Source organism: Ahaetulla prasina, chromosome 14 (assembly GCF_028640845.1).
Source record: "Ahaetulla prasina isolate Xishuangbanna chromosome 14, ASM2864084v1, whole genome shotgun sequence".
Classification (NCBI taxonomy): Eukaryota; Metazoa; Chordata; class Lepidosauria; order Squamata; family Colubridae; genus Ahaetulla; species Ahaetulla prasina.
The window spans coordinates 13579243-13607219 of record NC_080552.1 but is presented as its reverse complement, the minus strand read 5'-3'; the positions used below and the strand labels follow the sequence as shown (position 1 = coordinate 13607219).

Below are 27977 nucleotides of genomic sequence, written 5' to 3'. Positions count from 1 at the left end.
ACAGACCCCTCACATCCTGGACATAAATTGCTTCATCTCCTACCCTCAAGACGCTATAGGACTCTGCACACCAGAACAACTAGACACAAGAACAGCTTTTTCCTAACTCCATCACTCTGCTAAATAATTCCTTCAACACTGTCAAACTATTCACCAAATCTGCACTACTATTAATCTTCTCATCGTTCCCATCGCCCATCTCCTCCCACTTATGACTGCATGACTTGTAACTTTGTTGCTTGTATCCTTACGATTTATATTGATATATTGATTTATACTGATATTATTTCCCGATTGCTTATTTGTAGCCTATGACTACCATTAAGTGTTGTATCATTAAGTGTTAAATTTGTACCCTATGACTGTCATTAAGTGTTGTGCCTTATGATTCTTGATGAAAGTATCTTTTTTTTTATGTACACTAAGAGCGTATGCACCAAAGACAAATTCCTTGTGTGTCCAATCACACTTGGCCAATAAAGAATTCTATTCTATTCTATTCTATTCTATTCTATTCTATTCTATTCCATTCCATTCCATTCCATTCCATTCCATTCCACTCCACTCCACTCCACTCCACTCCTCTATTCTATTCTATTCTATTCTATTCTATTCTATTCCATTCCATTCCATTCCATTCCATTCCATTCCACTCCACTCCACTCCACTCCACTCCACTCCACTCCACTCCTCTATTCTATTCTATTCTATTCTATTCTATTCTATTCTATTCTATTCTATTCCTTTTTATTTGTTTCTTAGTAAGATTTGATTGCTTATTTGTACCCTATGACTATCATTAAGTGTTGTACCTTAGAATTCTTGATGAAGTTATCTTTTCTTTTATGTACACTGAGAGCATATGCACCAAAGACAAGTTCCTTGTGTGTCCAATCACCCTTGGCCAATAAAAAATTATATTCTATTCTATTCTATTCTATTCTATTCTATTCTATTCTATTCCATTCCATTCCATTCCATTCCATTCCACTCCACTCCACTCCACTCCACTCTCCACTCCTCTATTTTTTCTATTCTATTCTATTCTATTCTATTCTATTCTATTCTATTCTATTCTATTCTATTCTATTCTATTCTATTCTATTCCTTTTTATTTGTTTCTTAGTAAGATTTGATTGCTTATTTGTACCCTATGACTATCATTAAGTGTTGTATCTTAGAATTCTTGATGAAGGTATCTTTTCTTTTATGTACACTGAGAGCATATGCACCAAGACAAATTCCTTGTGTGTCCAATCACACTTGGCCAATAAAAAATTCTATTCTATTCTATTCAAATGCAGGGGTGTCAAACTTGATTTCATTGAAGGCCACATCAGGGTTGTATTTGATCTTGGAGGGGCCGGGGGGGCATGGCCAGCTCAACATCACACATGTCCAGGGATGCCCGTGGCGGCCCACGCGCTCTACCAGCGAAAACGGGCTCCCAAGCTCCGTTTTTGGTTGCGACAGCCTCCCGCAACCCTCTGCCAGCGAAAACGAAGCTGGGGAGTGCCGCACGCAGCCCTCCCGAACTTCCATTTTTGCTGGCAGAGGCACCGCAGGCCGGTCCTTCGTTGTTTTCAGGGCAACCCCACAGGCCTGATCTAAACACCCTGTCGGCTGGATCCGGCCCCCGGGCCTTGAGTTTGAAACTCCTGTACTAAAGTTATTTTGGACTTTGTGCCTCCATGCATAGCCTTGGATTAACCCCCAGAACCAATGGGGAGTATGCGGAAGCCATGGATCCAGCAACAGGCTCTTCTGAGGAGATCACTAGCAGCTGCGCTTTGAACACATGCCCAGAAAGTCCATGGAAAAGAGACATCTTCCAACAGCAAATGATGATTTCTTTCTCCTCTTTCCAACCAGTTCTGGTTAGATCCAGGCCAGAGGGAAAGTTTCTCCAGGGATACTGTGAAATTCATTAGCGTGTTAGCCCCAAGATTTAACTGCGGGCCCAGCTTATCGTTTACGTGAAATGTTATTTAGTGTTAATATTTATTTGTATCCCGTCTTTATTACTTTTACAATGAACTCAAGGTGGAAAACATATCCAGCCGACCTTCCCTCTTTTACTTTCCCCATAACAACAACCCTCCGAGGAGGGTTGGGTTGAGAGAAAAGGACTGGCCCAAAGTCACCTAGTCAACTTTTATGGCTTAAGCGGGACTAGAACTCACCAGCTCCCGGTGATCGGCCCAAAATCACCCAGCTGGCTTTCATGCCTAAGGCGGAACTAGAACTCACCATCTCCTGTTGATTGGCCCAAAATCACTCAGCTGGCTTTCATGCCTAAGGTGGGACTAGAACTCACCGTCTCCTGTTAATTGGCCCAAAAATCACCCAGCTAGCTTTCATGCCTAAGGTGAGACTAGAACTCACCATCTCCTGTTGATTGGCCCAAAATCACCCAACTAGCTTTCATGCCTAAGGTGAGACTAGAACTCACCATCTCCTGTTGATTGGCCCAAAAATCACCCAGCTGGCTTTCATGCCTAAGGCGGGACTAGAACTCACCGGTTCCTGGCGATTGGCCCAAAATCACCCAACTAGCTTTCATGCCTAAAGCGAGACTAGAACTCACCGTCTCCTGTTGATTGGCCCAAAATCACCCAGCTAGCTTTCATGCCTAAGGCAAGACTAGAACTCACGGTCTCCTGGCGATTGGCCCAAAATCACCCAGCCAACTTTCATGGCTAAGGCAAAACTAGATCTCACAATCTCCCGCTTTCTAACCTGATGCCTTAACCACTAGACCAAACTGCTTCTCCTTACAAAGCCATGTTTTTGTTTTTTTTACTGGGGAACAGCCTTAGATGGGGCTTGGGGAATGGGTCCCACCAACTCCAGTTGCAGTTGGGTTCAGTTGCAGGCAGTTGGGTGGAAAAAAAATACACCCCAGCAGGCAGTCGGCCGACGTGTTAGGCTTGGCAGGACCATCTCCATTCTCTTCCTTAACATGACTGTGCTTGAATCTGTGCTGCTAAGCCTGCCGTTTGCACACGCTTCGTATTCCCTCCCAAGTTGCACAGCTAAAAACATGTCTCGCAACTGCCAGTCAGTTTTTGCTACAGCTCAATCTTTCTCTCCTTTGCTCTCAAAACTAATTACAGGCCTGAATGGTCCCTGCTGTTTGAGGGTATTAATAAGAATTTAATTGCATGCTATTGGGCTAATTACACAGCAGCTTTGCTTGCTTCCTTCCTCGCATAAGCCCAGCCAATTCCCCCACTCCTTTCTGTTTTCTTTCTTTCTTTCTTTTTTTTAAACTCACACAACTAATTAACCAATCAAGGTTCAAATAATTTGTAAATAATGGGGCAATTATGAACCAAGGCTGGCGTTCTTATTCCTCTGCAGCAGGCTACTGAAATTCCCCGACGGAGCAGAGATCTGTCCATTTTCTCTGGCAAAGTGGCTAGGAACGATTAGCCCGCTGGCTGATCCTTCCTGAAATTTTAAGAGCGCCAACTTGTGCCAAACCCACAACCAAGTGGAGCTCCGCTAGTGGGTAAGGGTCTGCTGTCTACCGTCCCCGAGATCTGCATATGTTCCTTTTCACCAAACTGGAGAAACCTGGTCTGGAAACAAAGCTGCCACGCCTCCCACATAGTCCAACTACGTTCATAAAAGTACTTGTTGGAATGCCGTGCCATGTTTATTTTGGCTCGGAGGACCCGGCTGGGTTGCCCAAGCAAGCAGTCCTCAACGCAGAAGGAGTTGAACTAATTGCCCATCTTCAGTGTTCAGAAAGAAAGAGATGCTTAGATGGATGACTTTGTTTGGGAGAAAACGGTCATCAGGAGGTTTTGACCTGCCAAAATATGATTTTTTTGGGGGGCGGGCAAAGAGCTGGGACTGTATTTGCATTCTCTAGTGGTTGCCTTGAAAGAATTATGTGCAATTGAGATCAGAGATTTTACTTTGGGGATGGATCAGGGATGAAATCCAGCAGGTTCCTAAGCAATGGAAATTCTGGTCCCAATTCATAAGTCGAGGACTACCTGTATTTTAAACTATATTTCTACTGCTTTATCATTCTCATTTGTGCTTGAACACTCTAGGTGGAAAGAGAACAGCATAATGATAATAATTACAACTGGATTCATTGGATATTTAACAGGGGTGCTATTCAGCAGGTTCTGACAGATTCTGGAGAACCGGTAGCAGAAATTTTGAGTAGTTTGGAGAACCGGCAAATACCACCTCTGGCTGACCCCAGAGTGGGGTGGGAATGGAGATTTTGCAATATCCTTCCCCCAGGAGTGAGGAGGGAATGGGGATTTTGCAGTATCCTTCCCCTGCCACGGCTACCAAGCCACACCATGCCTATCAAGCCACGCCCACAGAACCGGTAGTAAAAAAATTTGGATTTCACCACTCAGATGGATGGATGGATAAATAGGTTGGGGGGTGGGGAGTTAGGAAACCTTGTTTTTGTAGATGATAACAATAGGAAACAATATTTCTTCTCTTCTCTTCCCTTCCCTTCCCTCTCCCCCCTTCTTCATCCCTTCTTCTTCCTTCCTTCCTTCCTTCCTTCCTTCCTTCCTTCCTTCCTTCCTTCCTTCCTTCCTTCCTTCCTTCCTTCTTTCCATTCCTACCTGCCTGCCTGGCTTCCCTTTCTTTCTTTCTTTCTTTCTTTCTTTCTTTCTTTCTTTCTTTCTTTCTTTCTTTCTTTCTCGGGTAAGGTTTAGAGCAAGCAGAAGAGGCTCTGGGTATGTAGAAACTATCGTGAACATTTAGCAATGAGGTCTGCACAAGGAGATACAGTTGGCATCAATCATTGCATTCTATTGCTTAGAATCTAAGAGCTTTTGAAAAAAAGAAGAAGCAAGAAATGTATATCAAAGCGGATCGTATTTTTGCAGCTTGTTTCATTTTGCAACGAACGAGGTTTTGGTAGAGAAGACCCACTTTTTCCAGCAACCTGATGCCCATGGAACATCTCCATTGCTGCTGCACCCCCAAAGCATCAATTATCTCCATGGAAAGGGGGAACTTTACTGAGAGCCTTAGCAACAACCTCACACATTCACACACACACAGAGATTCAATGAGGGGGAGGTTTTTATGCAGATTCACCCTGATTGCCTTTCATTGACTGGGGTTTCCATCAGAATACCAATAGACCTGCCAAACAAACGAGAACTCAAAAGAGCACAAAAGAGGATCCCTTCCCCTCTGACCCTTAACCTTTAACCTTCCATTTTCCTGGGATCACCCTCGCCTCCCCCCCTCCCCCGGAATCCAACAGCCCCTGTTGATAAGGGAGGGGGTGATCCACTTTAAAATCCCATAAATTGTTATATTATATTATATTAAATCACTTGTCTCCACTTTAACCCTGCCCTGAGCTGCTCTGTGATGAAATGAGGAGCGGCCGATAAACGGAATGAAAATCCATCATTAAATAAAAGCTCGAATTTTAGAAGGCTTCTTCTCCTTGGCCATCATCACTGGATAAAACTCGACGATGGGGTTATCTTTGGATTTCAGCATCCACGCCTCACTTTTCACACCCGGCTTTTCTGATCTAACTACAAGCCATCGAGACAATGGATCCAGGGGTGGGGCTGCTGGGGGTTTGCAGGGGTTTCGGGAGAACCTCTAGCTAAGATTCTGTGCAGTTTGGAGAACCCCCAAATCCCACTCCTGGCTGTCCCCCCCCCACCGTCCCTCCTCTCCCTGGAGTCCCCACGTGGCCCATTTTGAATGCAGGTAAATGCAGGGCGCATGCGGAGGCTCGGGGAAGGCGAAAAATGGGCCTACCAGAAGTTCGGGAAGGCCCTCCAGAGCCTGGGAATGCCATTTTCACTCTCCCGGAAGCTCGAAATGATTTGCGTATAATGGGCATAAGCACCTGAATTTGGTACACCTACAGAAGCGGTTGCTTTCAATATAAGCAGGGGCGTTTGGTTGACTTTTAAGGGACTGAGAAGCCAGCAAGATCAGTCTGGATTTGGAGTTCGATAGGAGAATATAAAAAAATATTATTATTATTATTATTTTACCTCTTCCTCTCCAGATATCCCTTTCCAACTCTGTGTCTTTCTGAAAAATCTCCCTGCTGCCCCAAGCATGTTAGGTAAAGGTAAAGGTAAAGGTTCCCCTTGCACATATTCATTCCCGACGCTAGGGGGCAGTGCTCATCTCCATTTCAAAGCCAAAGAGCCAGCGCTGTCCGAAGATGTCTCCGTGGTCATGGGGGCGGCATGACTAAACGCCAAAGGCGCACGGAACATTGTTTCCTTCCCACGGAAGGTAGTCCCTGTTTATTTATTTATTTATTTTATTTATTATTTAAATTTGTATACCGCCCTTCTCCTGAAGTTTATCTACTTGCGTTTTTTACCTGCTTTCAAACTGCAGAAGCTGGGACAAGTAACGGGAGCTCACCCCATTACGCAGCACTAGGGATTCGAACCGCTGAGCTGCCGGCCTTTCGTCTTACCCAGTGAGCTACCAGGTCCCTCTGAGGCATGTTAGTCTGTCTCTAAGTGCTATTTATTTAGACGTATCCTACAAACGTCTTCTGATTCCAGGCCCTTCGCAAGAATAAACAAAAGAGAGAATGAACCCTTTAAATTTTAAAAAAGGAACAATGCAGTGACATTAATTAAAGGTATCTGGTTAGCATCAGTGATGCTGAGAGATCTTCAGATTTCTTAACAGTATTAAAAGACGTCACGGTTAGGATACTCCATACTTCAGAAGGCTGGGGCAGGGGTGAAATCCAGCAGGTTCTGACAGGTTCTGGAGAACCGATAGTGGAAAGTTTGGAGAACTGGCAAATACCACCTCTGGCTTCCCCTGGAGTGACGTGGAAATGGAGATTTTACAGTATCCTTTTCTGGAATGGGGTGGGAATGGAGATTTTGCAGTATCTTTCCCCTGCCATGCCCACCAAGTCACACCCACGAAGCTACACCACGTCCACCAAGCCACGCCCACGGAACCGGTAGTTAAAATTTTTTGGATCTCACCATTGGGCTGGGGGAATGGGCAAGGAGCATCGAGAAGGAGCATCATCAAGGGTTTGGACACCTGTAATTCATTTGGGATGGGAACTCAAGAGCATTCCCTTCCTAGAAGAAGACATGGGGTAGGTTGAAGCCAGCTGGGAACATTTCTCCAGGAGGAACCCAGAACTGAGCCACGTAAGAGTTCGAAAGGAATTAACCGAGACGCAGACATGAGAATCCAATCCAGACTTGAAAGCCAACCAATTCAAGGAGAACCCTGGCCAATGAGGCCTTCATGCCTGTGACTTGGAGGGAGGTCCCTTGGCAGAAGTAGGTAATAATAATAATAATAATAATAATAATAATAATAATAATAATAATAATAATAATAATAATAATAATAATAATATTTAATTTGTATACCGCCCTTCTCCCGAAGGACTCAGGGCGGTTTACAGCCAAGTAAAAACAACAATCAATGACATAATACAAATAAAACAATAACTAAAAAACTTATTCGAATTTGGCCCCAATTTAAAATACATTTAAAAAACCATAAAACCCAATTAAAAATTAAAACCCCAATAATAACCTCTAAAAATTCTATGCCAGTCCTGCGCGGAAAAATAGATAGGTCTTCAGCTCGCGGCAAAAGGTCCGAAGATCAGAGAGTTGTCGGAGTCCAGGGGAAAGTTCGTTCCATAGGGTAGGAGCCCCCACAGAGAAGGCCCTTCCCCTGGGGGCCGCCAGCCGACATTGCTTGGCTGACGGCACCCTAAGGAGTCCCTCTCTGTGAGAGTGCACGGGTCAGTGGGAGGCAAACGGTGGCAGTAGGTGGTCCCGTAAATAACCAGGTCCTAAGCCATGGAGCGCTTTAAAGGTGGTAACCAACACCTTGAAGTGCACCTGGAAGACCACAGGGAGCCAGTGCAGCTTGCGCAGGATCGGTGTTATATGGGAGCCACGAGTAGCTCCCTCTATCACCCGCACAGCCGCATTCTGGACCAACTGGAGCTTCCGGGTGCTCTTCAAGGGGAGCCCCATGTAGAGAGCATTGCAGTAGTCCAGGTGAGAGGTAACAAGAGCATGAGTGACTGTGCATAAGGAATTCCGGTCAAGAAAGGTAGGAGGTAGGAGCTGTGCTCTGGTCATCTGCAAAGCGATGGGTGTCAAGCAGATGGCCAGAAGGTGGCACTGCAAGAACAAGTTCAGCGGTTGACCCAACCAACCAGTGACATTCTGCCTGGTCCCTTTCACTGCAAGAGGATGCAAAATGAACTGGAAGTGATACTGCCAGCCGACCTTCCCTGCTTCTTAGTTGACTAGCCTTCAAAGAAGGGGATAGCTGACTTTCTTCTTGAGAAGGATGGATTCAGGGACACCTTGGAGAGGTTCCACCAATGGACAGCTCCAATTGGGAAGCAAGCGCTGGAGATGCCTTCTTCAGAGACACCATGCCAAAGAGACAGGTTCTCATGTGAAGAGATAATACCGCTTTAGACTGCACTGGTGAGGCTACTTTGGAATGCCATTATGTGCACCATGATAGGAAAAAAGATGTTGAGACCCTGGAAAATGTGCAGAGAAGAGCCACAAAGACGATAAGGGGCCTAGAGGCTAAACCCTACAATGAATGATTCAGGGAGCTAGGTATGTCTAGTCCAACAAAGAGAAGGATTAGACATGATAGCTGCCTCTTCCACCAATATAAAAATACTAATAAATAACAACAATAACAACAACAAAGTTGAAAGGTCTTCTATCTAGTCGAAACCCTGCTTAGGCAGGAAACCCTACACCACTTCAGACAAATGGTTATCCAACATCTTCTTAAAAACTTCCAGTGTTGGAGCATTTGCAACTTCTGGAGGCAAGTTGTTCCACTGATGAATTGTTCTCACTGCCAGGAAATTTCTTCTTAGTTCTTTTTTTTTTTTTTGAATTTTTTATTTTATTTTAAAACAAACCACATACAAAATATCCTTTTTTGAACAAAATATCAGCCAGGTAAATAATCAAATTCAGTTTTTCCCCACCCTCTTATATATTTTATCAATATATTTCTCTTCCCCTCTTTTTAGTTTCCCTATTTGCGTTGCTCTTAAAAAAAGAAAAAAATTCTAGCCTAACCCTATATCCCGAATTTAAATCTTTAATAAAATCTATCCCATTTTTTAAATTCCCCTCTTTTGTCTCTTTCCATTTATGTTAAAACCCTATATTCCCATTTACAAATTCTTTCTTTTCAATCTCTATAGCATCAACATCAATCATCTCTTTACATTTCAATAGACACTTTTAACGTTATTATTCTTAATCTTATATAAAAAAAGTAGAAAACAAGCTAACAATCATTATTTCAAAAAGTCTCATCTTTATATACTCTTAATCTATATTAATTCCCTTTTTATTTTTTCTTAATTTTATCTTAAGAAATTTCTCCTTAGTTCTAAGTTGCTTCTCTCCTTGATTAATATATAATATAATATAATATAACAACAGAGTTGGAAGGGACCTTGGAGGCCTTCTAGTCCAACCCCCTGCCCAGGCAGGAAACCCTACACCATCTCAGTCAGATGGTTATCCAACATTTTCTTAAAAATGTTTAGTTTAGATGGATTAGTTTCCATCCATTGCTTCTTGTTCTACCCTCAGGTGCTTTGGAGAATAGCTTGACTCCCTCTTCTTTGTGGCAGCCCCTGAGATATTGGAACACTGCCATCATGTCTCCCCTAATCCTTTTTTTCATTAAACTAGACATACCCAGTTCCTGCAACCATTCTTCATATGTTTTAGCCTCCAGTCCCCTAATCCTCTTGGTTGCTCTTCTTTGCACTCTTTCTAGAGTCTCAACATCTTTTTTTACATCGTGGCGACCAAAACTGGATGCAGCATTCCAAGTGTGGCCTTACCAAGGAATTATAAAGGGATAATAACATTTCACGTGATCTTGATTCTATCCCTCTGTTTATGCAGCCTAGAACTGTGTTAGCTTTTTTTTTTTTTTTGACTTTTTTGGCAGCTGCTGCACATGGCTGGCTCTTATTTAAACGGTTGTCCACTAGGATTCCAAGATCCCTCTCATAGTCACCACTATTGAGCAAGGTACCACATATACTGTATCTGTGCATTTCGTTTTTCTTGCCTAAATGTAAGAACCTTACTTTTTTTTCCCCAGAAAGTTTCCAGTCTCAGAAAAGAGGGGGTCAACTTATTCTTCAAAGCACCTGAGGGCAGGACAAGAAGTAGTGGGTGGAAGCTTAATATATACTGCACGAATCAAGAAGAGGGCCGTGAAAATATTTACAGATCCCTCACATCCAGGACATAAACTGTTTCAACTCCTACCCTCAAAACGACGCTATAGAGCACTGCACACCAGAACAACTAGACACAAGAACAGTTTTTTCCCGAAGGCCATCACTCTGCTAAACAAATAATTCCCTCAACACTGTCAAACTATTTACTGAATCTGCACTACTATTAATCTTCTCATTGTTCCCATCACCAATCTCTTTCCACTTATGACTGTATGACTATAACTTGTTGCTGGCAATCCTTATGATTTATATTGATATATTGACCATCAATTGTGTTGTAAATGTTGTACCTTGATGAACGTATCTTTTCTTTTATGTACACTGAGAGCATATGCACCGACAAATTCCTTGTGTGTCCAATCACACTTGGCCAATAAAAAATTCTATTCTATTCTATTCTAATAAAGAGAGATCCAACCTAGAATTAAGGAGAAATTTCCTGACAGTCAGAAGAATTAATCAGTGCAACAGAAGTTGTAGGTGCTCCATCACTGGAGGTTTTGAAGAAGAGATTGGACAACCATTTGTCTAGAATGGCATAGGGTCTCCTGCTTGAACAGGGGGTTGGATTAAAAGACCTCCAAGGTCCCTTCCAAATCCATTATTCTATGTTCTATGCAATCCTGACAGGACTCAGCCCTTCTGAACAAGGCTCCAAGCAATGATGGGGGGCATCTAGCTGCCTTTGGAGTATCCTACCAAGCTTTCAATGTCATCAGCAGCATCCATAGGAAGAGATAAGAAGAATCTGGCTGAGGAAAGCAATCTTGCATCCCCCATACATGCCTTGAGGACATCACGAGGGCAGCTAATCTTGCTTTCAATGGTTCAGATAAATGAACATTTTAGCATCTGAAAGAAGTTCCCGAATTGGGGCCCCCTTCTCCTCCCTCTCCCACCATAGCATGAACACCACCAAATCTCTTCACTTTAGCCACAGAGGATGACAAATTACTTACTTCATACTTAACAGTAGTGGCCAAAATTGTGGAAACTTTTGGGGGGTGGGGAGTGTATTTTTAAAAACTACTTAATAACACCACAGCAAAGCTGGCTGAGGAACTCTGGGCGTTGAAGTCCACAAGTTCTTAAAAGAGCCAAGTTTGCAGACCCCCTGGGTCAGGAGACGGATGCTCTGCACCTAATTTACATTACCCTGATTCATATGGAGTCCTACATTCTCACATTCCTGCACAAAAGTGAAGGAAATGAATGTTTACTGTATTTTATTTTATTTATTTATTTATTTTGTCATAACAATATATGTAGGTATCATACAAAAAGATTATATAATATATAAACACATATATGAGTAAATATAAGGAGATATAAGCATATATGTATATAGGAAGAAGAAAAGAAAAACAATAGGACAGGAATGGTAGGCACGTTTGTGCGCTTATGCACGCCCCTTATGGTTCTCTTAGGAATGGGGTGAGGTCAATAGTAGAAAGTTTTTGGTTAAAGCTTTTAGGATTATGGGAAGAGACCACAGAGTCAGGTAAAGTATTCCAAGCACTGATGATTCTGTTACAGAAGTCATATTTTCTGCAATCTAGATTAAAGCAGTTGACATTAAGTTTAAATCTATTGGTTGGTCTTGTATTATTGCAATTGAAGCTGAAGTAGTCTTTAACAGGAAGGACATTACAATAGATGATTCTGTGAGTTAAACTTAGGTCTTGTCGAAGGCGATGGAGTTCCAAGTTTTCTAAGCCTAGGATTTCAAGTCTGGTGGGATAAGGTATTTTGTTGTTTTCAGAGGAATGGAGAACTCTTCTTGTAAAATATTTCTGGACACGTTCAATTGTATTGATGTCAGAGATGTGGTGAGGGTTCCAAACAGGTGAGCTGTATTCTAGAATTGGTCTAGCAAACGTAGCTTCTGTCTGCAGGAAAAGTATGGAAAAGAAATGCATTCTCTTCTGACCAGATCCCTTAAATTTCATATGAATGTAAATTGCTGAATTTGAGATGGATTGTCCAAAAGGAGGCAGTTTGGTCTAATGGTTAAGGCACCAGGTAGGAGACTGTGAGTCCCACCTTAGCCATGAAAGCTGGCTGGGTGATTTTGGGCCAATCACCAGGAGACGGTGAGTTCTAGTCTTGCCTTAGACATGAAAGCTGGTCGGGTGATTTTGGGCCAATCACCAGGAGACGGTGAGTTCTAGTTCTGCCTTAGGCATGAAAGCCAGCTGGGTGACTTTGGGCCAATCACCAGGAGATGGTGAGTTCTAGTCTTGCCTTAGCCATGAAAACCAGCTGGGTGACTTTGGACCAATCACCAGGAGACAGTGAGGTCTAGTCTTGCCTTAGCCATGAAAACCGGCTGGGTGACTTTGGGCCAATTACCAGGAAACAGTGAGTTCTAGTTCTGCCTTAACCATGAAAGCTGGCTGGCTGACTTTGGGCCAATCACCAGGAGATGGTGAGTTCTAGTCTTGCCTTAGCCATGAAAGCTGGTTGGGTGAATTTGGGACAATCACTCCCTCTCAGCCCAACCCAAATCACAGGGCTGTTGCCATGGGGGAAAAAGGAGGAAGGAGGAGTATTAGGTATGTTCGCCGCCTGGAGTTATTTGTAAAAAATAACGGCAGGATACAAATAAGATAAATATTTTTTAAAAATAAAAATCCTGCAGAGAGCGTGAGGCAATTTAGTCAGCCAAAGACAGTGCCAAGCTATGAAGTCATTAATCAACATATTATGACAAGTTACACAATGGATGCCACACCTGCTTATTACTTTAGAATCTGCTGTTGGATTCGTTCTTAAGCAAAATATTTGGAAGGTAGTTTTTTTTTTTTTTTTTTTTTATTGAAAGAGTTTTAAAAAAAACAAAAACATTTTCCCCCTTTTTTCCCCCTCCCTCCCAAAAAAAAAAAAAAAACATCCCCTCCTCCCCACCCCGGCTTCCCGGGTCAATCACAAGGTAAAGTCCAATCCAAATAACCACATCCAAAGCTTTTCGTCTCCCAACCCCCTCCCCATTACATAAAATAACTTTCTAATTATTCAAAGGCAATCTGATATTTCTTAATCTGATATCTGTTTTGTAGATAATCAATCCATTTTTTCCATTCAATTAATGGAAGGTAGTTATTATTATTTTTTTTTAATGTAAATTCCATTCGGAATGAAATTCAGAGGAAAGATGGGAGCAATCCAGATCAGAAATGGATGCTCCGGGACTTTGTTTTTAGCTTCTGAGAAGCACAGGAGAATATCGTCAGCTGGAGAGTAGGGTTATAGACAGGGGTGGGATTCAAAATTTCTCACTACCGGCTCTGTGGGCGTGGCTTGGTGGGCATGGCAGGGGAAGGTTACTGCAAAATCCCCATTCCCTCCCCACTCCAGGGGAAGGTTACTGCAAAATCCCCATTCCCTCCTCACTCCAGGGGAAGGATACTGCAAAATCCCCATTCCCTCCCCACTCCAGGGGAAGGTTACTGCAAAATCCCCATTTCCTCCCGATCAGCTGGGACTTGGGAGGCAGAGAATAGATGGGGGTGGGGCCAGTCAGAATTTTTACTACCGGTTCTCCAAACTACTCAAAATTTCTTACTACCGGCTCTGTGGGCGTGGCTTGGTGGGCATAGCAGGGGAAGGTTACTGCAAAATCCCCATTCCCTCCCCACTCCAGGGGAAGGTTACTGCAAAATCCCCATTCCCTCCCCACTCCAGGGGAAGGTTACTGCAAAATCCCCATTCCCTCCCCATCAGCTGGGATTTGGGAGGCAGAGAATAGATGGGGGCGGGGGCCAGTCAGAATTTTTACTACCGGTTCTCCGAACTACTCAAAATTTCTGCTACCGGTTCTCCAGAACTGGTCAGAACCTGATGAAACCCGCCTCTGGTTACAGAAGTGTAACCTCCTTATACTGAATTGGCCATTTTCAATCAAAATAGAGCTGGAAGGGACCTTTGAGGTCTTCTAGTCCAACCCCCTGCACATGTAGGAGACCCTCTACCGGCGATGGCTAACCTTTTTGCCGTCGCATGCCAAAAGCCGGGGTAGCGCAGGGGTGGTGGTGGTGGTCGCATGCCCGCATGCTCACACCCATCATGCAATGCCTCCTGAACTCCCCCTTCCCTCCTGTGCATGTATGTGCGACACCCTTGGCGCTCTCCTGAAGCCCCACCCCCACGCATGCGTGCGCAACCCCGCATGGCCCGTTTTGGGCCTGGCAGGCCTCCCTGAAGCCTCCTGGGACCAAAAACGGGCTGTGTGAGGGGGGGGCACTGCCCCCATGATCCGATCTGATGTGGGGGTGCACCGCTCCTCCCCGCCCCCCCGGCCATGTGCATGCGACCCCCCACCTCCACCCCCATACATGAGCACAAGACACCAGGCTAGACACTGGGAGGTTTGTGAGTTCTAGTCCCAGTTTTTATTTATTTATTTTATTTTGTCACAACAATATATGTAGGAATCATACAAAAGATTATATAGTATATAAACATATATGGGTAAATATAAGGAGGTATAAGCATATATATAGAAAGAAGAAAAGAAAAACAATAGGACAGGAACGGTAGGCACGTTTGTGCGCTTATGGTCCTCTTAGGAATGGGGTGAGGTCAATAGTAGAAAGTTTTTGGATAAAGCTTTTAGGATTATGGGAAGAGACCACAGAGTCAGGTAAAGTATTCCAAGCACTGATGATTCTGTTACAGAAGTCATATTTTCTGCAATCTAGATTAAAGCAGTTGACATTAAGTTTAAATCTATTAGTTGCTCTAGTATTATTGCAATTAAAGCTGAAGTAGTCTTTAACAGGAAGGACATTACAATAGATGATTCTATGAGTTAGACTTAGGTTTTGTCGAAGGTGACGGAGTTCCAAGTTTTCTAAGCCTAGGATTTCAAGTCTGGTGGGATAAGGTATTTTGTTGTTTTCAGAGGAATGGAGAACTCTTCTTGTAAAATATTTCTGGACACGTTCAATTGTATTGATGTCAGAGATGTGGTGAGAGTTCCAAACAGGCGAGCTGTATTCTAAAATTGGTCTAGCAAATGTTTTATATGCTCTGGTTAGGAGTGTGGTGTTTTTGGAAAAGAAGCTACGCAAAATTAGGTTTATAACTCTTAGAGCTTTTTTTGCTATGTAGTTGCAGTGGGCTTTAGTTTAGGCACAAAAAGCCAGCAAGGTGGGCCAGTCACTTTTTCTCAGCCCCGGGAAGGAGACAATGACAAATCGTTTCTGAAATACCTTGGCAAGAAAACTGCAGGGATTTGTCCAGGTTTGTCTCTGAAAATCAGATGCAATTGAATGGAAGAAGAAAAACAAATAGCATTCTAAGAAGACGTTGCGAAAATAGACCCATTTAAAGTGAATATAAAGATAAAACCAGAGAACTGTCTTTTTTAATAGATAGAGAACTTGGGGGGGGGATGAAACTTTGATGTTATATACGCTGACAGTAGCAAGAATATTCCATGCGCAAAAGTGGAAGGATACTTTGATTCCTACAACGGATGAACGGCTGCAAAAGTTGATGGAGTTAGCAGAGATGGCTAAATCGACTGGTTTGATTTTTTTTTTTTTCTAAAATACAATTAATTTTGTTTTCTACTTAGAAGTCACCTTCTTTTAGACTTTGGGCTTGAGGTGGAAAAAAAAATATGAAACTTTGATTTTGGGTTTTGCTGACTCGACAGATTCGCTGTTAGAGAAATGGCTAGTCTATATGATTACATAAAAGTAAGAAGTTGAGGTTTAATATCGCTACTTTGCTTGACTGTGCCAAAAGGACTTGGAAGTCAATGTTTTTCTTTTGCTTTTCCCTTTTCCCCAGCACTTTTTTCTCTTCCCTTTTTCCTCCCCTAGTTTTCCATCACCTTCATTTTTCTTTGCATTTCTGCATTTTGTATTTTGACAAAACTAGCAAAGTATTTGTTTTAACGTAAAAGAAAATTGACCCATGGACTAAGTTGGCAGAACACATAACATCCAAGGAGGGGGAAGAAAGAGAGAGAGGGAGGGAGGGAGGGAGAGTAAGAGAGAGGGAGAAGGAGAGAGAGAGAAAAGAGAGAGGGAAGGAGAGGGAGAGAGGGAGAGGGAGAAAGGAAGGGGGAGGGAGAGAAGGAGGGAGGGAGAGAGAGAGTTGGGGGGGAAGAAAGAGGGGAGAGAGGGAGAGACAGACAGACAGACATCACAAACATAGAGAGACACAATTTATCTAGATTAAAACTCTCCAAGTCTAATCTAAACAGCCTGTTTGATGCAGTTGCTAGAAACCAGGAGACCGTGAGTCCTAGTCCTAGCTTGGACCCAGAACCATCTGGGTGACTTTGGGCCAGTCCTTCTCTCTCAACCCTTCCAAAATCTTGCCAAGGTAACTGCCGGGACTCATCCAAGGGTGGTGGCGGGGTTGCCAGGAGTCAAGACTGACTTGAAGGCACCCCTCCACCTCAAAATCCCTAATCCAATCCAAGCTAACCAAACTTCTAATCGTAACCAAACGGTGAGAATGTAACCTCTGGTTTGGAATTAACCAGCCTCCGTGCTTTTAACATTTCCTTTGTATTTTTTCTCTACGGGCACTTCATTCCCTGAATCAATGGCCTGAGGAAAGACTTAATGGATGGTTCTCAAACTTTAGGTCACGATCTCCTTCCTCGGGAGGTCGTGGGGGTCACCCGGCCACGCTTGCTTTGCTACAGGGAGAACACTGCCAAAAGGCAGCCCTGTTTTGACTCTGCAAACTCCCAGTTTTGAAAGTTGACAAAATCATGGGCGGGATACAGAATGACCAGAGTTAGAAGGGACTTGGAGGTCTTCTAGTCTGACTCCTTGCTCAAGCAGGAGCCTGGGGCCAGAGTCAAGAGAGGAATCAGCCTGGAGCCCTTACATCCAGCAGGTTCTGACAGGTTCTGGAGAACCGGTAGCGGAAATTTTGAGTAGTTCGGAGAACCCGCAAATACCACCTCTGGCTGGCCCCAGAGTGGGGTGGGAATGGAGATTGTGCAATATCGTTCCCCCAGGAGTGGGGAGGGAATGGGGATTTTGCAGTGTCCTTCCCCTGGAGTGGGGAGGGAATGAGGATTTTGCAATATCCTTCCCCCAGGAGTGGGGAGGGAATGGGGATTTTGCAGTATCCTTCCCCTGCCATGCCCACCAAGCCACGCCCACAGAACCAGTAGTAAAAAAAAATGGATTTCACCACTGCCTTGCGTTCCCACAAGAGATCTAGGTCCTCTTGAATTCCGTTGACTCTTCTTATCTAGCGCCAATGTAGTGTTGAACATTGGTTGACTAGATTCTTGTGCATAAAGTAAAGGTAAAGGTTCCCCTTGCATATATGTGCTAGTCGTTGCCGACTCTTGGGGACGGTACTCATCTCCGTTTCAAAGCTGAAGAACCAGCGCTGTCTGAAGACGTCTCCGTGGTCATGTGGCCGGCATGACTCAACGCCAAAGGCACACAGAGCACAATTTCCTTACGACCAAAGGGGGTCCCTATTTTTCTACTTGCATTTTTCCCCGAAGGCCATCACTCTGCTAAATAAATAATTCCCTCAACACTGTCAAACTATTTATTAAATCTACACTACTATTAATCTTCTCATCGTTCCCATCACCAATCTCTTTCTACTTATGACTGTATGACTGTAACTTTTGTTGCTTATCATTAAATTATAGTCTATGACCATCATTTGTGTTGTAAATGTTAAATTTTGTACCTTGATGAAGGTATCTTTTCTTTTATGTACACTGAGAGCATATGCACCAAGACAAATTCCTTGTGTGTCCAACCACACTTGGCCAATAAATTCTATTCTATTCTATTCTATTCTATTCTATTCTATTCTATTCTATTCTATTCTATTCTATTCTATTCTATTCTATTCTATTATTTTTTACGTGCTTTCAAACTGCTAGGTTGGCAGAAGCTGGGACAAATAACAGGAGCTCACCCCGTTACACCAGAGGTGGGTTTCAGCAGGTTCTGACCAGTTCTGGAGAACTGGTAGTGGAAATTTTGAGTAGTTCGGAGAATTGGTAGTAAAAATTCTGACTGGCCCCACCCACATCTATTCTCTGCCTCCCAGCTGATCGGGAGGAAATGGGGATTTTGCAGTATCCTTCCCCTGCCACACCCACCAAGCCACACCCACAGAACCGGTAGTAAAAAATTTTGAAACCCACCACTGGTGGACGGGTAGATGGGGAGTCCAACTTTTGGCAGATGGAGGGAAACAGGAATGTCAGCCAAGGTTTGGGGAAGAAAGGGAAGGAGGGAGAGAGAGAGAGGCAGTGACTTTCTCAGACATCCCCAAGAGAACAGCTCCACAAAGGCAGCTAAGCTGAAGAGCCAGCCTGCCGTGTGAAACTTTCTCCACTCGGGCCCCGTCTCCTCCTTTCCCCTTTTGCTTTTCGGGTCTTTGTGCTGTGTGAAAGGGCTCCTAAATCACACACCTCCAAAGAGGCTTAGCGGCTGAAAGCCGGATTAAGCTGCCCAAGCATTTCCCCTTCTGTGTCTTTCAAACGGGACATCTCGCTGGCCAGCAGGAAGAGGCCCAGCAATTAGGAGCAATTAAAAGGTGCGCCCCCCCTCCCTTTTCCTGCCCCATGGCAGAGAAGGCCCACACATCCATTGGGCAGGGTGTGCAGATCCAGAACCAGACCCTTCAGAAGGCCCACTTAAAGTTGGAAGCCCCTCTGCTGGCAAGGGAAGGTGGTCCAAAATGGGCCAGGCTGAGAACAGGAATAGGAATAATTTTATTATTCCTATTCCTGTTCCTTTGCTTGAGGTTCTCCTCAAGCAAAGGAGGCTCAAAAGATATCTCCCCAAGATAGGAGCTTGGTTGGGTGGTGTCATAGAAGGAAGCCATGGGGGGCTGCATTCACACACAGTCTAAAAGGTAAAGGTTCCCCTCGCACATACATGCTAGTCGTTCCCGAATCTAGGGGGTGGTGCTCATCTCGTTTCAAAGCCGAAGAGCCAGCGCTGTCTGAAGACATCTCCATAGTCATGTGGCCGGCACAACTCAGCGCCAAAGGCCCACGGAACACTGTGACCTTCCCACCAAAGGTGGTCCCTATTTTTCTACTTGCATTTTTTTTTAAGTGCTTTCGAACTGCCAAGTTGGTAGAAGCTGGGACAAGGAACGGGAGCTCACCCCGTTACGCGGCACTAGGGATTCGAACCGCTGAACGGCCGGCCTTTCGGTCGACAAGCTCAGAGTCTTAGCCACTGAGCCACAGCATCCCACACACAGTCTAAAAGAGTGCAAAGGACCAGATGACCGCAAGGAATATAAACCTTTCCATTCCCCACCATCCAGTCAGAGCTGAAGAAGCTCCTTGGATGAGAAGCGAAACGTCTTCAAAGAAAAACCAAGAAAGTCCAGTTGCCTCTTCAAAAGAAGCACTTTTGGGACAACCCTGACCCCAATTGGATGACTGAGAATCTCCATAGACGTTCACACAGGTCAATAGATGTAACCCAGGTCAACAAAAGCTCTAATCAACAGTTCATGTGACATGATCCAATGTTTAGATTAGGGTTGGTTGATCTTGGTTAGCGTATATATGTGGGTGGATACAACCCAGCCTGTTTCATTAGTATAGGATTGAAACGATCGAAAGGGTTAACTCAACAACCGAGTTCTCCAGATCTGGCTTAATATCTACCTGTTCTTTTACTTGTGGTTTGGGGTTTCATTCGAGCCAACCTGCACTACATTTCCAGGTGAACCAGTTCACTGGTCCGGATGGTTCATTGAGATCAAAGGTGATGTCAAGAGACAAGCATCGGGTAGCTTAACTGAACGGAAGTTATTCATTGACTTATTCCATTCATGAATATGCCATTCATCTCTCTCTCTCTCCAGACTGTTGGGCCATTCTGCGACATTTGAGTGTCAAACCAACATTGCTTCTGCTTTATAGCAAGTCAGCCATTCAGATCAAGGGAGGTGAGGAACATGAAGGGCTTCAAGAAGTTTGCAAGTGAGAGAAAGCCGGTTAACTCAAAAGGACAATGTTCCTTTTTTGGGGAGGGGGAGGTTTTCTTGCTTCTTCTAGATATGTCTAGTTTCATGAAAAGAAGGACTAGGGGTGAGATGATAGCAGTTTTTCCAACATATCAGGTGCCGCCACAAAGAAGAGGGAGTCAAGAAGCAATGGGTGGAAACTAATCTAGGAGAGAAGCAACCTGGAATTAAGGAGAAACTTCCTAACAGGGAGGACAATTAAACAGTGGAACAGCTTGCCACCAGAAATTGTGGGTGCTCCATCACTGGAAGTTTCTAAGAGACTGGACAGCTACCTATCTGAAAGGGTCTCCTGCTTGAGCAGGGGGTTGGACTCGAAGACCTCCAAGATCTCTTCCAGCTCTATTTTAATTGATTGATTGATTGATTGATTGATTGATTGATACCTGTTCTTCTCAATGTTATTTCAGAAAGCAGGTTGGCCAAAGGTGAGAAATAGGGAGGGAGGGAGGGAGGGAGGGAGGAAGAGAGAGAAGTGAGGAAGGGAGGGAGGGAGGGAGGGAGGGAAAAAGAGAGGAAGGGATAGAAAGAAAGGTAAAACATGACTTGATCTCTTGATCTCAGATTATAGTGTTTAGAACATCAACTGTCAATACAGTGCAGGGAGAGAATCTAGCTATATGACTAAATAGAACCAAGGAAGGAAGGAAGGCTGATATTATCATAATAAGCCAGTTATTCAAGGTAGTTCTTTAAAAAAAGATTTAGGCTACCTACTACAATATTTGGCCTTCCCTCCCTATCAGTTTCCCAACGGCTCTATTTTCCACATGGATGTCTGCAAGAATTGTATGTATGTATGTATGTATGTATGTATGTATGTATGTATGTATGTATGTACCAAATTTGTGTTTGCTGATAAAGAAATAAAGGGAGACTAGTATAGATCTATTTCAAGCTATTTAGTTCTCATCAGCTAGCCATACCCTTACCCAAGTTTGAATACAAGTAAAGGTGTGGCTAGCTGATGAGAACTAAATAGCTTGAAATAGATCTATACTAGTCTCCCTTTACTTCTTTATCAGCAAACACAAAATAGTTTGTCGTGAAAGTAACTGCCTGAGGGCTCCTGGATTGGAGTTGAAAGGCGAAAGGGAAGCAGTATGCTCCTTCCCATATTTGAGGAGAACCTGTGGCTTAGAGGTTAATACATCTGCCTAATATGCAAGCAAGCCCAGGTTCGAATCCCAGAAGGGTGTGGCTAGCTGATGGGAGCTAAATAACTTGAAATAGATCTATACTAGTCTCCCTTTATTTCTTTGTCAGTAAATATATATATTTGGAAACCCATTTGGAAACCCAAATTTGGAAACCCATTTGGAAACCCGCCCTTATTGACAAACGAGTCCCTAACACGAGGAATGACACCAGACCCACACTCACGAGGTCCACACGGGATGTCACCACCACACATCCACCCAGAAAGCAGACCCAAACCCACACTGATCAGGAAGCACGACCAAGGACCAGAAGCCAGACCGCAGCTGCAACATTAGCCATTTCAAACCCCTCCAATCCATACATACAGCAGACAGACACCCACTATGAAGATGTAGCACGACCACAAACACGAAGCCAAACAACAGCAATGCAACTCACCAGCTCAAATCCCCCTGCAACTCAGATTAATCTGAGCACAACCAAGCCCCCACCCAAACAGGACACACCCCCAGCCAATCAGAGCACAAAAAACCCCCATCCAATCAGAGCACAGCCAAGCTCCCATCCAATCAGTTCAAACCCCCACTAGCAGTTAAAAAGGAAGAAACAGCTGCAATCACACATTGCTCCCAGAAGCACGAAGCTGAAGCTGAAGCCTGAAGATGACGAATGAGACTTCGTCGAAACGTCGCCAAGACACTTCCAATTTTACGCGGGAGAAAACCCGAATAACCAAAGACATACATATATATTTATCAAGACGATAGCCCCAATCATGCAGTCGATGCCCCATTCTTTTCAATACGCACTGTGGACATCTGTGTCTTCCACGAGAATTAACAACAGGTAGTCCTTGACTTACAACAACTCGTTTAGTGACTGTTCAAAGTTACAATGGCATTGAAAAAAGTGACTTATGGCCGTTTTTCACAGTTCACCACCTTTGCAGCATCCCCCCCCCATGATCACATGATCAAAATTCAGCTGCTTGGCAACTGATTATACTTATGACCGTTGCTGTATCCATCCCCCCCCCCGGGGGGTCACGCAATCCCCTTTTGTGATCTTTTGACAAGCAAAGTCCATGGGGAAGCCAGATTCACTGAACAACCTGAGTTACTACCTCATCGGCTGCAGTGGTTCCTTTAACAACCGTGGCGAGGAAGGTCGCAAAATGGGGCAAAACTCAACTCGACAAATGTCTCAACTCAACCACAGAAATGTTGGGTTCAATTGTGGTCATAAATCGAGAACCAACTGTAGTCCTGACCAGTGGTGGGATTCAAGTAATTTAACAACTCAGTTCTCTGCCCGAATGATTTCTTCCAACAACCAGTTTGCCAAACTGCACAGAAAGTTAACAACTGGTTCTCCCGAAGTGGTGCGAACTGGCTGAATCCCACCACTGGTCCTGACTGCCTTGAAACCAGATAAACCAGAAGCTGAGAAAGAGGAAGGGGAGAAAACCCCCTCTTACCTAAACATTCGTTGGCTTCCCTGGCTGTGGCCCTCTGCCAGGGACGATCATAATGGAAAGGTTTGCAGCGGTCACACTCGGGCCCTTCGGTGTTGTGTTTGCAGTCGCACACCAGCTTGCCTTCCTTGTCCTTCACGCAGCGCGAGGCGTGCCCGTTGCACTTACACCGTCCACCAACCTGGAATTCCCCCACGGCATAATAATAGGAAGATGAGCTTCCTCCGCCATCCTCATCCTCGTGGTCCCGTCCTCCGAGTTCCCGGAAGAGATGAGGACGGCTGAAAATAACCCGGATATCGGTGGCCGTCACCCAGTCCTGAAGGACAGGGCTGTTGTCAAAATCTTGAGCTGACGGACGCCCGTCCAATGTGCTGAAGGCGATGAGCCCTCCAGTCAAGGGGTAGAGATCGGTGTGGCCATCCGTACACAGGGCCTCCTGCTCGTTCTGCTTGGTGACCGTGGCCTTGTTGGGCTTCCCGTAGATCTTCCGGCATTGGGATGAATAGTATTGATAAGGCACCCAACTCTTGCCGTAATCCATGGACTTAAAAACAGCAGCCGATTCCGGACGGGGTGAGCAGAACTGGAGGCTGACGTAGATGACCTCAAACTTCTTGGCCAAGGAGAGGGTGAGGCTGACATTTTGAGGAGAGTGGTGCAAAGTCTCCGAACGCCAGCAGGTCATGTTGGCTGCCGTGTTGAGGTCCGTGAGATAGGACGCTGGGTGAGCTTTCCGGGAGTCTGACGAATCGCAGTGGCGGGTGGGGGGCTTCCCGCACGTGCTGGAGGCATGGACGTCCTTGCCGAAGGCCGCGTTGACGAACTCCGGGATGCAACGGCGAGGTGCCCCTTTTTCATCATAGCAAGGATCCGGTGGGATCTGCTGCATGGCAAAGGGGTTCACGCCCTGGGAGAAGTCCACCCTACAGAGAATCAGGAGCAGGCATACACCAGCTACGGGGCCCATCCTGCCGCAGGGTCTTCTGGAGTCCCCGAAAACAGCTTCTCTCTGAAGGGAAAGCAAAGAAAATGTTGAAAACAGAGTCAGTTCTCCAGGGACAGTGGTAGGAAGAGAGGGAGATGCCCTCTCAGGAGTTATGGGGAGGCTGAATGGGGGAAGGTGGACCAGAGAAGATCAGGCTAAAGACTTGCAAATGTTTGGAAAGGGGGGCTGGTGGAGAAATAGATCACCTGCTATTGCAAAAAAAAAAAAACATGGACTGAAGTTCAGGTGAAAGAAGGAAACAAAGAAAGAAAGAAGGAAGGAAGGAAGGAAGGTGGATGGAGGAAGGAGAGAGGGAGGGGGAGGAAGAGAGAGAGAGAGAGAAAACAAAAGAGGGAAAGGAAAGGAAAATAAGGAGGAAGGAAGGAAGGAAGAGAAAGAAAAAGGAAGGAAGGAAGGAAGGAAGGAAGGAAGGAAGGAGGAAGGAAAGAATGGAGAAAGGGAGGGAGGAATGGAGTGAGGGAGTGTGGGAGAGAGGGAGGGGATAAGGAAGGGAGAGAGATAAAACAAAAGAGGGAAAGGAAAGGAAAGGAAAGAAGAAGGAAGGAAGGAAGGAAGGAAGGGGAAGGGGGGGAGTGTGGGAGGGAGGGAAGGAAGGAAGGAAGGAAGGAAGGAACGAAGGGAGAAAGATAAAACAAAAGAGGGAAAGGAAAGGAAAGGAAAAGAAGAAGGAAGGAAGGAAGGAAGAAAGAAAAGAAAGAAAAGAAAGAAAAGAGTGAGTGAGTGAGTGAGTATGGCAAGGAAGGAGGGAAGGAAGGGTGAAAGGAGGAGTAGGAAGGGAGGGAAGGAAGGAAGGGAGAGGAGAGGAGAGATAAAACAAAAGGGGGAAAGGAAAGGAAAGGAAAGGAAAGGAAAGGAAAGGAAGGGAAGGGAAGGGAAGGGAAGAAAGAAAGGAAGGAAGGAAAGGAAAGGAAAGGAAAGGAAAGGAAAGGAAAGGAAAGGAAAGGAAAAAGCAACGCCACCAGATTCAGCCTCAAGGAATTCTTTCCTGCATTTCCTCTAGGGACAGTGTTCCCCTCTGCTCCCTCTTCTACCCAGGGATCAAGGTCTTCTTCCTTTATATATCTCCCCTCCTGTCCGTCTTCTTCTTCTTTTTTTGGGGGGAAACTGCGGGGGGGGGGGGTGAGAGCTCTTTCTATTCCTCCCCAGCTCTCCATCTTCCCGTTCTCCCCAACCTCCCGATGTCCCTGGGGATGGCTTGAGTGTGTTTCCCGCCACATGCCGGGTGAAAATTCAAAGGTTTAATTAGCTCCTAATGCGCTCAGTGGGAAAAGCTGGTCAGCTTGTAAATCTTGCCTCCAACATCAAAGGCCGAGGGGGGAAGGTGTGAACCCAGCAGGACTGAGCTAACCCCACTGGGCCACCATTGTCTCCAAGGACCGATGCTTGTTCCCACCCATTGCAAAGCCGGGGCAAGAGTTTAAGCTCTGAAAGGGATGTTAATCAAGCAATTTCCCGCCTGGCTGCTTCTCCTCCTGGCTTTTCTTGGAAGTGCTGGTCCCCGGAGCTTAGCTTATACATGCAAGAGGAGAATAACGGGAAGGCCGGGGCCAAAGCGGAGTTGGCTGGCAACCATCCTTCGCCCCCCACCCCCTTTGTAATCTGGGCCCTGCGTTAATTCTAGGCTTGCATCTCAGGAAAGAAAATCAATTTAAGGGAAAACTTTCATCTAATTTTTTTTTTTAAATTCAATCTATAAAGTTTACCTAGGGATTTAAGGAAGAACCGTTTACATTTATACTTTTAAAACTTTTTTTTTAAAAAAAATCTATGAAATTCAGGAAGGGCTGTTTAAATTTAATCTCTAATATATATATTTTTTTAGTCTATGAATTTCAGAAAAAAAGACTTAACATTTAAGGTTTGCCCTGTTAATTTTTTTAAATCTATGAATTGAAGGAAGATCTATTTACATTTAATGTACCCATTTTTAACCTTTTTATCTATGAATTTAAGGAAGGACTGTTTAAATTTAATCTCTAATTTTTTTTAATCTATGAATTTCAGAAAGAAAGACTTACATTTAAGCTTTACATTTTTAACTTTTTTAAATCTATGAATTGAAGGAAGATCTATTTACATTTAATGTATCCATTTTTAACCTTTTTATCTATGAATTTAAGGAAGGACTGTTTAAATTTAATCTCTAATTTTTTAAATCTATGAATTTCAGGAAGGGCTATTTAAATTTAATTTCTAATGTTTTTTATCTATGAATTTCGGAAAGAAAGACTTACATTTAAGGTTTACTTTTTAAAAAATTTTATCTATACATTTAAGAAAGAATTCTTTTTTCCCTTCCCTTCCCTCTCCTCCCCTTCTTCATCCCTTCCACTCCTTCCTTCCTTCCTTCCTTCCTTCCTTCCTTCCTTCCTTCCTTCCTTCCTTCCTTTTCTTTCTTTCTTGGGTTAGGTTTAGACCAAGTAGAAGAGGCTCTGGGTACATAGAAACTATCATGAAAATTTAGTAATGAAGTCTGCACAAGGAGATACATTTGGCATCAATCATTAGTTTTGCTTAGAATCTAAGACCTTTTGACACACAAATACACACACACACAAATACACACGTTCCCCCCTCCTCCCCCAGACGTAACATAGTTTGATCAATTACTCAAGCAAAATCCTTGTGTCACCGGTGCAGAATTTCATACTGAAATACATAGATCAAGTTTTTAGGCTAAGCAGTCCGCGCAGCAAATCCTTCGCAACCTGAATTCCACCACACCGTCAAAGAGGGGGAGAACCCGAAGGGGGACCAATAAGAGGGGCAGCAGCTGCCCTCCTTTCCGACCTTTGGCATGCCGACAGGTTCTCTCCCCCCCCCACCATCGCCCTCCCCCCAAGTTGGAGAAGGGCACCTTCAGTGCTGGATGAGTTGGATGGCTCTACGGGGCTCTGAAACGCTTCCAAGTTTTTTTCTGAGATGGAAAGAGGCGGAATTAGATACACTTGCTTTCATATTAAAGGAGCAAAGGGACGCTCAGAAGGATAGGAAGAGAGCCAAAAAACCAAAACCGCGACCTGCTTGCAAGCTTACCCTGCCAAAGAAAAGGGAAAAGAAAGAAGGATGCTTGAAATATTAATTTCAAAATACACATTTTCCCTGGAAGCCAAAGAAAGGGTGAGGGAATTCTTTCCACTGAGCTGTCAGAAGCCGAGAGCCACTCAATCTCTTCGTTTCCAGCAGGCCCAACAGACGCTCGGCAAAGATGGAGGGCATTCAACTTTGTCCCCCACCCCCCTGCCGCCATCTTGAAATGGGGCAAAAAAGCACAGGAAGCCGATCAATCCCCCCTAATGGGGCCAAAATCAGAATTAGAGGGCCTCTGGTGGCTCAGACTGCTAAGACAGTCTGTTATTAACACAGCTGCTTGCAATTACTGCAGGTTCGAGTCCCACCAGGCCCAAGGTTGAATCAGCCTTCCATCCTTTATAAGGTAGGTAAAATGAGGACCCAGATTGTTGGGGGCAATAAGTTGACTTTGTATATAATATACATGTTGTATTCTCAGAACAACAATGAGGAGGCGATGCAGGGTAACAATTAACAACCATTTATTAACTGACAGAAACCTTCAACCGTGACTCGCTTCCGATACTTGGATAACGAGTTAACAAGCAACAACAACAGCGCTGACAGCTCTTTTATATAGGAGCTGTCAGCGTCTCAGCCAATCAGCATGCTACTGTGTCCCGCCAGTTTGCTGCCTTGCCGGCAGACCAATCAGCTGTGCGCCCCATATCACATGGCCGCCGGCTGTCCATAGCACTCCTTCCCTCCTGGATCGCGCAAGCGTAATCGGCCAAGTATGCCGGGCGGTGTCGGCTCCTCCCTGACCTGCGCGGTGCAGCATTTTCAATTTGGGATGGTGGACCTTTCAGCGGAGTTTCTGTAACTGCTGGAGGCGGATCGGCTGCTACTGCAGGAAACTCGCTTACAGCCTGTTGACCCTGACATGGGGTAAGTCTGTGGCCTCGCTTGTACTGGAAGACCCCCCTGTGCTAGGAATGTCCTCAACTTCCTCCTCATTGCCTACCATCACA

General features: G+C 44.6%; 1 protein-coding gene across 4 annotated transcripts in view; it reads right to left on the bottom strand.

Moving 5' to 3' along the window:
* The window catches only part of NTN3 (netrin 3), a 149559-nt gene that overhangs the window by 83897 nt on the left and 37685 nt on the right, over window positions 1-27977 (bottom strand). For all 4 annotated transcript variants that reach the window (XM_058157491.1, XM_058157490.1, XM_058157492.1 and 1 more), the window contains one exon: window positions 22929-23937. In XM_058157491.1, the coding sequence (XP_058013474.1) occupies window positions 22929-23937 (1009 nt within the window). The remainder of the gene's footprint in view (window positions 1-22928; window positions 23938-27977) is intronic.